This window comes from Nannospalax galili, unplaced genomic scaffold (genome assembly GCF_000622305.1).
Source record: "Nannospalax galili isolate Female #2095 unplaced genomic scaffold, S.galili_v1.0 scaffold232, whole genome shotgun sequence".
Classification (NCBI taxonomy): domain Eukaryota; kingdom Metazoa; phylum Chordata; class Mammalia; order Rodentia; family Spalacidae; genus Nannospalax; species Nannospalax galili.
In genome coordinates this window covers 1,996,251-2,008,998 of record NW_008331488.1, presented here as the reverse complement: position 1 = coordinate 2,008,998, position 12,748 = coordinate 1,996,251, and the positions used below count along the sequence as shown (strand labels likewise).

The window sequence follows — 12,748 nt, the reverse complement described above, 5'->3', positions numbered from 1 at the left end:
TATGTTTTAGGAGGCAGTCATGCCATGGCACACCTGTGGAGGTAGGAGGACATGTTGTGGGAGCTGGTTCTCTCCTTCCACCATGTGGGCTCCAGGGACTGAACTTGGGTCAACCAGGCTTGGCAGCAGGTGCCCGCTGAGCCCTCTTGCCAGCCCTTACAGTAGTTTTGATAGTGACCTGTCACATGAGATCACCTGGGGAAGTCTTCATTTGCTACATGGTGGAAGCAGGTTGGAAAATGTCTGCAGAGTGAAGAGAGCAGGCTGTCTACTCTGCTCAGAACAAAAATGGCACAGATTCACCACAGCACTGACATTCTAAACCAATCCTAACTTTACCCCACACCAAAGAAAGTCACAATGACCCACTGCAAGTGTTAGGATAAGCTCTTCTCATGAAGATTAAAAATATATAACCTGTGAAAAATTCCCAAAACAAACCACTAAGGAATTTCATAGTTAAAATTAAATAACATGCTTCAAATATAATTACTTTGCATTTACATCTCTATATAAGACATGTAGGGCCTGAAAAATGGCTCAGTGGTTAAGACTACATACTGCTCTTGCAGAGGACCTGAGTTCGGTTCCCAGCACCCACGTCAGGTGGCGCACAACAAACTCTAAGTCCAGCTCCAGGGGATCTGACGCCCCCTTCTGGCCTCTCTGGGCACCCGCACACACAGGCATACACATAGCTAAAAATAAATCTTAAAAAAGACATAGTCTATTACATTTCTGAGGCCCTTAAAAGAACTCAGCACTAAAGCACCTACGTTTTCCCATGTCCCCCAAAATATATCATTGACTTCATACATTTGCATAATGTCCTGTGGCTCTACTACTTAAATAAGGACACTTCACAGGAATCTGTGAGACTTAACAAAGACAATTTTGAAGCACCTGGCACACGGCAGGTCCTTGTTGGTTTTGGTGTCTCATTATTTAGGCCCTTGTGTGAAACATCCTTTAGTTCTCTTCCCATTCAATAGAATGGATGTATAGTGTGTAGCACATTCTTTTTAAGTGTTTTATTATTTTTATAGTATGTGTAAGTCTACTGCCTGTTTGTGTCATGCAGTGCCCACACAGGTCAGATCCCCAGGCATTGGATCCCCTGAAACTGGAGGTACAGACAGTTATTGGCCACCCTGTATGAGTGCTGGGAATCAAACGCAGGTCCTTTGTAAGCGCAGCCAGTGCTCTTAACCATTAAGCCACCTCTCCAGCCCGTGTAATATATTCTTAACTATAACTTTATAGCAGTTTTCAAGGCAGTGGACAGAATCTCTTACCAAATAGGGACACACTTGTGATCCAGGACCGAACATGAGCTCACACTGTTTGTTCACGTCATACATTAGGCCGGGGAGCTGTGGAGACAGGTCGTATGTTCTCCCATTTGGTTTGTCAAGAAGGCATTCTCCATGGCCAGTGCTGTACCGGGGACAGAAAGCAAAGCACGGTGAGCACGCGCACGCTTGAGCGGGACGCCCTACACCTTGAGCGGGACACCTACACCATGTTTCCGTAGCTATTTACTTTCAAAGAGAACTTTCATACTTTCCCACTATTGAAAACAGCTTTAAAATACACAGTAACAACTTCAGTTTACAGAGGAGTTTTAATGTGCTTGTCTGCACTTGATCCCCACCCTTACCCTGAAGTTACAGTGGTATGGGGATGAGCTGGGAATGCAGCTCAGTGGTACAGCATTTACCTACCATGTGCAAGAACCTGGGTTCTGTCCCCAGCATCTAGGTTTGCATAAGCACACCCCTGATGTTCACACGATGAAATAATCTAATGAGGAATCCTCAGACTGCATCCACGTAGAAACTGATGCATGCGTGTATGCCACTCACTTAGCTGACTTAGAGAAGTGGTTTTAAAAAGCATGGGAAATATATCTGCTCCTTTTTGTTCATGAAATATACAGTCTAGTGAAAACTGAAAGTATTCATTATTCCAACCAACCCGAAACCAGTAATTTGTACTACGTGATAATTTAAGAGATCGGGAAATGTTCATTGAATAAAAAATATTTAATGTTTTTATTCAGTAAAATCAGCACATAAATTTAAATTTTCTACTGTAGAAAATGGTATTGCTAGCTCCTTCTTAGAAACAGTGTATTTTCATAGTCACCAATTGAACAAAGCTTTATTCAACTGTACATGAGTGTCACGTACAGACCGGCAACTAGAGGCTGTTATAAAATCAAATTCCTATATAAGGATCAGGTGTCGCTGCTGGTTATGACTTCAGACTGTATTCATTAGCACATATTCTAAAGTATGGTTTTACTTATCCGATAGTTTTCAGGAAGAGAGGTAACTGCAGAAGGCTAATGCTGTTAAGCAGAATTCTAATACAGAGCCAAAGAAACCCAGATTTGTGCAAAGAAGATTTTATGTTAAGAACTTGATACATCTGAGAAGCTATGGTGGAAACTCTATTTAGATAAAAGAAACCTGGAAACAGAGAAAGTTGGTGACAGTGAAGAGCCGAGGCAGGAAAATGGGCATCTGCCTCTTCTCAGAGCCAGGAAAAGCCGCCAAAGAGCAATGTCAGGCCAGAGGCTCTGAAGGCAGATGCATCTTGTGGGACCCGCTACGCTTGGTGTTCGGAGCCACTCAAACACCTCTCCAAACATCACTCAGGAGGAGCTGAAAACCTTAAAACTACGATAAGTATGTTGTGACCACCATTAAGTCTCCCCACGAGAAGTTTTTATCAAAAGAAAGTGTCCAAATAAAAAAGTGAGACATACACCTGAACTGTGGTAAAGTTTTTTATGTGAAATTACATAGATAATTATGTATTATATATAAAATTCTACGTTTCTTACATTTTATTTTGTGTATAAGGAACAGCCCATGTGGTACAGCGCATGTGGAAGGCACAGGACAACCGGTGGGAGTTGGTTCTCTCTTACCACCATGTGGGCTCCAGGAACTGAACTTGGATCAGCAAGAACCTTTACCCACTGAGCAATCTTGTCGGCCCCAAACTTCTTGTTCTTAAGCACTCACTTACACAGTGATAGTAAGCTTAAACAATGAAAAACCAACCCTATCTTGATCTTGGCTACTTTCAAAGAATATACAAATTTGAAATCTGATAATCTAATAAATGGTCACTTATTTAACTAAAGTAATAGAAATCAGACTTACTCTAGAAATTCAGTTATATATTTCTGACTACATTTTGACCACGTCCAAGGACTCGTGTGGTAATTTAAAGTTGGGGCCATTACGTGATACTGATGTTTAATTCCAGCTTCTTTACATTTAAAACTGTCATCATGTGGAACATTAAATCTGAAAGTAAAAATAAACACTTAAGAAGACCATCAAAATGTGTACAACATAGTAATAGATCCCTTACATTTATACTACAGGACAATGTAAAACAGATAAACCTGGTCACATCAGATTTTATAGTCTTGCTCAATTCCATGTTCAGAAGCCCATGATCTGATAAATACTAGATTTTATCTTTGATTAGTATCACATTTTGCTGATTTGGCATCAAAGTCTTAACAGTGAAAATATCTGGAATCTGTCTGATCTCCTCAGAATATGAGCATAACATTCACATAAACACACCCTGCAGGTTTCGACTTGAACAACCTATGAAATGTGTGGATGCAGCAGGGGTGGCAGCACCAGGCTGAACTCTATACCCCTGACTATGCAAAAGACTTCGTTCCCAGCTCCTCATCAGCCTACGTACCAAGGACATATCAGCAGGAGCCTGCTGCTTCTGGCTTATCGTAAGTGGTGATCAACAGACTGGAATAATAAAAACATTCCCAAAGGGTACCCAAAGTATTGTCAATGAGGGTAAATGTTAAATAACTAGCATGTCAGCCAGAGCTCATGTGCTGAGCTCTACAGGCTCAAGTGTAGACTGAAATCACTTTCAATTAAACTACTTACCCATATTCTAGAGACACTGAGCTTCTCAGGAAGAAGATCACTGTCTGATTACACAGTGCTCTCTGCACAGTCAGCTTTGGAAACTAGCAAAGGTCTTTCCCATGTGTTGTTAGAACATTTCAACAATCTGAAGGTCTCCCCTCTACTCCAGCTCCTGACCCCTACTTCATAAACAGCTTCAAATGCTGAAGTTGTAACCGCCGGTGACCATGAACCAGAACACATCTCCATTTCTAATTATTCTCTATGAATGTTTACTGACATCTCAAGGCATGCCCAGGAAAAGAAAAGGTAATCAAACTAAGAGGCAACTCTAGCCTGGATTCTTTATTAGTAGAGCACTCTCTGGGGATACATTTGCAATTAATTTTCAGAGGGTACGTTTCTAAGACTTTCAGACTTTTCATGGGTGCTCCATGAATGTCACACGATAACACAGCCTCCATTTTTAGAGCATGGAACCCCAACAGAGTTTCAATAAAGCAGAAATAAAAGAACCCCAAATACAGAGTAGGGGAGAGCATTAAAGAAAAAACTTTCGATGAGTAAGAAATTCGCGTGGGCTGTGTCCTATGCCAGAACTCTGAGCTTCGAGAGCGAGAAATGAGCTGGCACTTCAAGTACTTAGGGGAGTTCCCCAGAACCGGGAGCCCCTGCGGGCCTCCTAATGATGACAGAGGACAAGACCTGCTCAGGTATAGGCTAACAAGGAATAAAGGCCAGAGGTGTTTGCCATGTGATCCAGTAAAGTAAGGGAAATAAAAGAATTCCCAAGTTCTAGTCCTTTGCTTACTCTGTTCCTCTGTGTAACCTGTCTGACCTAACATAGATCACAAAAGAGCCAGAGTTAGCATCGCAAGGTTGAAAACCACACTAGTAATATTTTACGAAGAAATAAAGGTGATAACTACTGAATAACCATAACTGCAGGGTACATGCCTCTGGTGGTGGAAGGCACTTACATGTGCCCAAGCTCGTGGGCGATGGTGAAGGCAGCACTCAGTCCGTTTTCTTCACTGACGGAGCAGCTCCGTAGAGGATCGCACAGGGTCCCTAACTCAGCTAGGCCTGAAAGATTGCAGATGTGAACTTCATCAAAATGCGAGGCACCGGCAACATCGTGAAGTAAAAACTAAAGGCAAAGTCTAGGCAATGGCGATGGAAAACAATGCAGACCGGCTACTCACAGTGAACAAGTATTTAAAGGTGAAAGATAAAAGAACAGATAGATTGGTCTGCACTGAAATTTTTCTGTAAATTCTTGGCCTCTTTCACTCCAGAAAATAATCCAAACATTAAGTGATGAGGAAATACTCTTTTAAAAATATAGGAAAAGGGAAAATGTAGTTGGTCTAGTGTGGGAAGTAGGACAAGAGATTTAACAGGCAGAAAAATCAAGACGAAAAGAGGGCTGGAGAGATGGCTCAGCGACTAAGAGCAGCGGCTGCTCTTGTGGACCTGGGTTTGGTCCCAGCACCCACATGGCTGCAACCAACCATCTGTGACTCCAGTTCCAGGGGATCCAATGCCCTCTTCTGGCCTCCATGGGCATTGCACAACACAGGTGTTCCTAAAGCACTCACACATAAAATTTTTTAAAAGAATAGAACAGTACTGAACCCTACAGGTCTATGAAGTTTTTTTTTTTTAATTTTTGAGTTTGACACAGCATACAGATACTTGACTAATTAATTCAATATTCACATAATTAAGCAGGTAAAACATAAGTGCCTAGAATGGCGTATGCATTTAATACATGCTGGATGAAACGAAGCAGGGCTGTGACACAGGGATTACTGCAAGCACTCAGGAATCTTGAAGAAGTTCAGCAGCAGGAAATGTTACTGTAACAGAATCGCCTCACTTCTAGCTAAAGATGAACGTGCACGTCAAATATACTAAAAGATGAAAGCAATGTGAACTGACTAGACAACAGACTGTGATGATAATCACTACACAGAGTCCTTCAAAACAACACAGAGTAAGACATTCAAAAGACTCCTTCACTGTAACAATCCATACTGCATCAGTGATAACAGAAGGGCTACGTATTTTTTTAATTTAAAACAGTAATATGGTTTTTGCTAATTCTACTCTAACATTTACTTGTAAACATATCTATCCTGCTAGATGGCTCTTTTCACAAATGAGATGGTTCTTCATATATAACATATCACTATTTTGGAGTTCAGTACAGAATAGACTTCTATTAGTCCCTATGTCTCCTCTCCCTCCTCCTCGGCATTCTTTTATATACAGAAGTTTAAAACATGAACATCAGGCCAGGCATGGTGGTGGCACACACCTTTAATCCCAGCACTTGGGAGGCAGAGGCAGGTGGATCTCTAAGATTGAGGCCAGTGTGGTCTACATAGCGAGTTCCAGGCCAACTGGGGCTACAGGGACAGGGTCTTGTCTTAAATTAAATAACAAAAAACAAACAAAAGCATGAGCATTGTCCTAGCACGCAAGACAGATTTCCAAAGCATTACAATGTTTCCTTTAGAGAAATGAAGGCTAAATTAAGGAGTTTAAAAAGCCTGGAAAAACGTCTAAGGCGGATAGCCAGAAAAGGAGAGAGTTGTCCTCTTTGTGACTCTCTTGCCAAAAGGCCTTGCTTGGGCAAGGTCCTCCACATAAGATCTTTACTTAGAATCAAGAGAAACAGGGAATTTCTGTTTTCCTTAGGATTCTAAAACTCATGCTTACATGTGAAACATTTAGTCAATTCCATTTTAAAATGCATTTGTCCTTTGTCAAAGCAGGTGAAAGGTGAAGGTGTTTCCTCAGAGCCAATCTGCTGTCCCCAGGCCTCCATGAGCAGTCCCAAGCTGCCAAGCAGCTCAGACACAACAGACTCATTTGTACAGCTATGTTGGTATTTGGAATACAGTACTGACTCCATTACCACACAGACTTTAATTTGATGTTTAAGGTACATGCATTCTAAAATGGATACTCTAGTTACAGAAAAGACTCAAAAAATATATATTGTATATATTCAGAAATAGGCTGAAAATTTCCCCTACAAGGCCACAAATAGGTCACACCAACAAAATTAAAGTGAATGGTTAGCACTGCAGTACCAAGCAGCTGGCTGATGCTGTCTAGATTCACTCAAACTGATACTGAGTTCTCGAAAAATTGTCTAGGATAGAAGGCAGCATGGACTCCAATTTGATAAAGGTCCCCTACAATAGAACATATACTATACAATACTGTATGAAATCATCCAATCTAGCCAGCTTGTAAAATGAAAAACATGGGCTGGTAAGATGGCTCAGCAGGAGAAGGTGCTTGCCACCAAGCCTGAGGACCTGAGTTCGATCCTCAGGACCCACACAGTAGAAGGAGAGAACCAACTCCCACAAGTTGTCTTCTGACGTCAGCCCACACTCCTCGGTACATAGGCGCTACACACACACACACACACACACACACACACACACACACACACACAGATAAATACACACACTAGTTTAATAATTTTTTTAAAGAATGGAAAACATTTCTCAGTGCATTTAGCCAAACATGTTCAAAGACTGGGGTAACAGGACAAACAAAAGTGACATCATGGTGAGCAGCAGTTATTACCATTAGATTATGACATACTTTAGGTGAGAAAATGAGATACTCTTACTTGCATTACTATAAAGTATAAAGGCCTGGACACATTGTTTATCCTCATGTATAAAACTGCAATAATATTTGTATTTACCTCTTGGTTTATTGTGGATTGTTGTCTGTACTTCCTTAATATGAGATGTAATGAAAGAGCACGATGTCAAAAACATAATGGAGTCTCATCTGATTCACAGAGGAAACCTAATAAACCCAGAGAAGAACAGGGCAGGGGAGTCCAGTGTATTGCAGAGATCACAGCAGCCACGGTCTACAATATGATTGTGGGAGGTACAGTTTCTAAAGGATCTCCTAAAACAGAAACTAGAAGCCGGGCCTGGTGCATAGGTTACAGCCCCTGAGGCAGGGGCTTTACATGTTCAAGACCAACCAAGGCTACATAGTGACATCTTGTATCAAAAAATTTTAAAGATACTTAATAAGCCAGGAATAGTGGTACGTGTCTTTAATTCCAGCACTATGAGGCAGAGGCAGGCAGAATTTTGTGAGATCAAGCCAGACTGGTCTACATAGTGAGTTCTAGACTAGCTGGGGCTACAGGGAGACCCTGTCTCAAAAGTAAACAATAACAACAAAAAAGCAAAACAATAAATATTTAATAATAATAAATGCTTTTAATAAATGCTGAACTACATATACAAACAAAAAAGCAAAGGAAAGCAGGATTGAAAAACTAATTTTAGCTTTTAAAGAAATCTAGGGAGGCTGGACAGGGGCAGGGCAGCCCCTGCCAGGCCACCACGGCAATCAGGAGGTTGACTAGCACTGGAAACAAAGACTGAGCATTGCTGCTTCAAGTGCCAGTGGGAGCTAACCCACTGGGGAGTCGGAGCTGGAGCGGCACTTGAAGGAGAAGCCCCCCGCCACCCCCACTGCTGCTATGAACCAAGGGAGCCTCAAGTCAGAATTCCTACAAGAGGCCAATGTGATCGTGGCCAAGTTGAAGCTGCGGATGACTGCAAAAGCCTACCCTACCAAAGATGAAAGGCTATCAGAGGAGAGTCTCGAAGAGGACTCTACCCTTGCATTTATAACATGGTTCTTCAAAAATCTTACAAATCCACAGCCATCTGGATGATAACAGAGGCGGCGGCTGTGGTTGCTGCTCCTGCTGCTGCTGGAATGATGTGAGTGACTCAAAGGCCTTCACGGGCTTCTCCAGTGTGGCCATGGTGGCCTCACCGCCCAGAGGGACAGACCCCGAGGTTCTGTGCAGCGTCACTCAGAAGCCAAGAAATGAGTGGGGATCTGCACGGTAGGCAGGAACGGAACCCAGACACCCAGCCATCTTGGATTATATATGAAAGATTTTAAGCAGAGGAGCAAAATTTTAGCCCATCAAATGAAGTAGCTTTGTTCCAGGGGCGCCAACGCCCTCTTCTGACCTCCAAGGGCACTGCAGGACATGAGTGTGCTTGTATACATGCAGAAAGAAGGACACTGTTTGAGAGCCTGAGAACTTGGGGAAGGAAGGAAGACTAGAGCTGTGGTCCCCTCCTGTGAGCCGGAGCTGTGGTCCCCTCCTGTGAGCCAGAGCTGTGGTCCCCTCCTGTGAGCCGGAGCTGTGGTCCCCTCCTGTGAGATATAACTGTGTACCCTCATAATAATATGGACTTCCAGTCCCAGGAGGGATGATCATAATGGACTGTGCTGGGTCAGGTGCTCACCCACTGTTCAAGATTAATGCATCTTTCAACTCTCACCAGAGAAGTTTCCTTATGCAGCAGATGGTGATTGACACCGAAACTTACGGCTTTCTAATGTGTGGGGAGGAAGGGGCTGCAGAGCACTTATCTCTGGGTGGGACGCCTGTCAGGCTTCCGGGAGCTCAGGGCTTGGGAATCATTGTGGAGGGGGAGGTGGAAAGATTGTAAGAGCCAGAGATGGTGGATGACCATAGGGGGTGGGTAGATTTCTCCAGACAGCTGGTCAGTTGCTCATAAGAACTCACAGCAGTGGTGACAGCATGCACAGGTCCTATGTAAGCTCCAGTGGATGGACCACACTGAAGAATATTTAGGGATTCAACTTAAGACTCTATAGGCTTCATAATACAGAAACAGTACATTGAGTTGGGGGGGATGTGGGGAGGTGGGATGAGAGAGAGGATATAAATGTCATCAAATTATATTGTATGGAAATCGCAAAAATTCAATAAAAATGCTTTAAAAAACCCAGAAAAAGGCAAAAAAATAAAACGATATGTGATGCAAAAGGAACACAAAACAAAATGTCATACACAGGAAAAGGGTTGCATGTCAATTATAATTATTAAATAATGCAAATATGTTCTGTGGTGCAGCAGAGGCATAACAACATGGGAATAGCCAATCATTTGCTAATTGGATTTAAGGTCCACTTCAGAAGACAAAGTCCATACCTGACACTGATATCAGGCATCATGTGGCTAGACAGGTCACAGGCCATAGGGGAGCGCCTAATATTATTATATTGTTAAGTAGATAAGAGTATTAAAGTCACTCCCAATGATTTATTGTTATACCCATAGATGAATGCATCTCTCAACTCTCAACACATAAGCTTCCTTACACAGCAGATGGTGATTAACAGAGAAACCCACAAATGGCCAACGTGCAGAGAATAATAGACTTCAGAGTGCCTATCCCTGTACTGGACACCTCTATCAAACTTTCTGTCTCCCAAGGCTCAGGGGTCATTGCGGAAGAGGAGGCAGTGAGGCTGTAAGAGCCAGAGGTGGTGGGTGACCACCAGGAAACAGTTTTCCAGATAGCTGGGAAGTTACTCATCTGAACTCACAGCAATGCTGACAGCATGGACAAGACCCACGAAAGCTCAAGCCAGACAAATCCCAGCACAGACATGGGAAAGTGGGTAAGAAACCCCAGCCCTACCTGAGAACTACTGGAAACAGATGGCTGCTGGGAAGGGAAGAGTCAACCTCATTTAAGGGTGTGACTCTTGGTAGGTCATCCAGTGGATGGACCCATTCCAAAGGGCATTTGGGGACACTAATTAAGACTGTCTAGGCATACATATTTATTGAGTACATGAAAGTGGGTAGAGGTTAATAAGGGGTCCAGATAGGGGAGCAGGTCTAAATACAATCAAAATATATTGTATGAAGTTCACAAAAATTCAACAAAAAGGGGGAAAGGAAGTGACAATATCTATCTGAAAACAGTAAGAAACAGAAGAAGACTGTACAATGTTGCGTCCATTCATTTCCTCCTTCCAGAAAAGAACCGTGACACCAGCACATACATGAGAGCAGTTCAAACATCTTACAGTCAGGAAAATGAAAATCAGAGCTCTATTGAATACACTCCTTTAGATTGGGAGAAAAAGTAAGAACTGTAAAGACAGCCTGTATCAACAAAGAATGGCATGACTGTTTACACTTCCTATGGCCAGCCACCCCAGACACACACACATCCAATCGCCTCTGAAGGTTTCTATCTTACTGGAAGTGAGTAAACGATGTAGCTTGATGAGACAACTTTAAAAAATAAATTCGTGGGGCTGGAGAGATGTCTCAGTGGTTAAGAACATTGACTGTTCTTGCAGAAGACCTGGGTTTGAATCCCAGCACCCACATGGCACCTAACAACTGTCCGTAACTCCAGTTCCAGGGGATCCAACAGCCTCCTCTGTCCTCCGCAGGCATTGCACGACACGGGTGCACTTACACCCATGCAGGCAATACACGCATATACATATAAACGAAAATTCATATATCTTAGATAACTGAGTACAAGTTGAGTATCTCTTGTCTAAAATAGTTGGAACTACAAGGTTTCAAGTTTCAGAGATTTTCAGCTTTGGGAACATCTGCATAACCTTTAACAAAAACCCAGACTTTTAAAAGGCTCGAAAAGCTTAAACTTTTTGAATGTGACATGGGCCCTACCATCCACAATTCTGGTGTGAAAGAAGAGTCAAATTCCTTCCTTCAATAAAAGGTGTTATGAAACTTTCAGTTTCAGATTGTAGAACATCTGCGATTAGGGATGGTCAACCCGCATTAGCACAGTCCATGATCGAGCAATTCTGGTCACAGAAGCATGCCCTCCCTATTACAGCCATGTTCTTAACCAGGAAAAATCTGTAATTTAGTCCAACTCTACTATAAGACATAGGTGTAAGTCCTATACTATACATGAAAATTTATACAGAAGTGAAAAGGCATAACCAAAACTACAAAGTTCAAAAAAGAACAAAACCAGGGGCCGGAGAGACAGTTAAGAGCACTTGCTGCTCTTGCAGAGGACCTGGGTGCTAATCCCAGCACCCACATCAGATGGCTCACTACTGCTTAGAAGTCTGGTTCCAAGGGATCCAACACCCTCTTCTCACCTCCATAGGCACCTGCACACAACACACATACACATAGGCACACACCTTATATGTATATTAAAAAAATAAAAATTTTAAAAGGAAACAACTAAATAATGTCTTATTTAGAAATACATGCATAGGTAATGCTACTATTTTCAAAAGTTGGAAGGAACCGAGAAGGCTGGAATTCCCAGCGCTGGTTACCTCAACAGGGACCACAGAGAAACAGGATGAGGACTGGACACAGATCATGTCACAGGAGCAGCCAAGATCCAGCTGTTGGGTTGGGTGGTGCGGTCATGGCTCAACATTATAACTTTGCTTTAGGCAGGCATATAGGCTAGTGTATTATTCCTCATACATACCACAGCACTTTAAACACGCAAGCTGAACACAGCACTTGATACTTAGCAACAAATAAATATTAGTTCTTGTTATTCTACAAAATTTAGAGGCAGAATCAAATAAGTGGCAAGCACAATTCATCCAGACAAATCAGAATTACTAAAATGCAAACTATAAAGGAAACCCTAGATATTACTTAAAATAATTTGCTAAATACTAAGCAAACTGCATTTAATGGACAAAAGGACTTACCTAAGGTGTCACATTTCTCACGAGCTCCACAGATGTCCTCCCTTAAAACAAGATATTTTATTTTGAAATAGTTTCAGAAAGTATGGTTGCCGTGAGTCACAACAAAATAAAAAAGTTCACTACGGCATGACCATGCCCACAATTAACTTCAAATGCCTAGTTCTCGCTGCACTCCAAAGTTAGTTTGCTGCATCACCTATGCATATCTGTAGGCAATGGATGCACAGCAGCAGCGGGTGCTGCGAACT

The 12,748-nt window shown here is 42.3% G+C and overlaps 1 protein-coding gene across 5 annotated transcripts in view; it reads right to left on the bottom strand.

Moving 5' to 3' along the window:
• Nucleotides 1–12,748, bottom strand: part of Adamts20 (ADAM metallopeptidase with thrombospondin type 1 motif 20) — a 158,875-nt gene that overhangs the window by 99,747 nt on the left and 46,380 nt on the right. For all 5 annotated transcript variants that reach the window (XR_003848439.1, XM_008826600.2, XM_029560348.1 and 2 more), the window contains exons 7-10: nucleotides 12,501–12,541; nucleotides 4,907–5,012; nucleotides 3,177–3,323; nucleotides 1,296–1,437 (exon numbers count right to left, since the gene is read on the bottom strand). Coding sequence is in view for 4 of the 5 variants with exons in the window: in XM_008826600.2 (XP_008824822.1) it covers nucleotides 1,296–1,437; nucleotides 3,177–3,323; nucleotides 4,907–5,012; nucleotides 12,501–12,541 (436 nt within the window). In the remaining variant the exon portion in view is untranslated. The remainder of the gene's footprint in view (nucleotides 1–1,295; nucleotides 1,438–3,176; nucleotides 3,324–4,906; nucleotides 5,013–12,500; nucleotides 12,542–12,748) is intronic.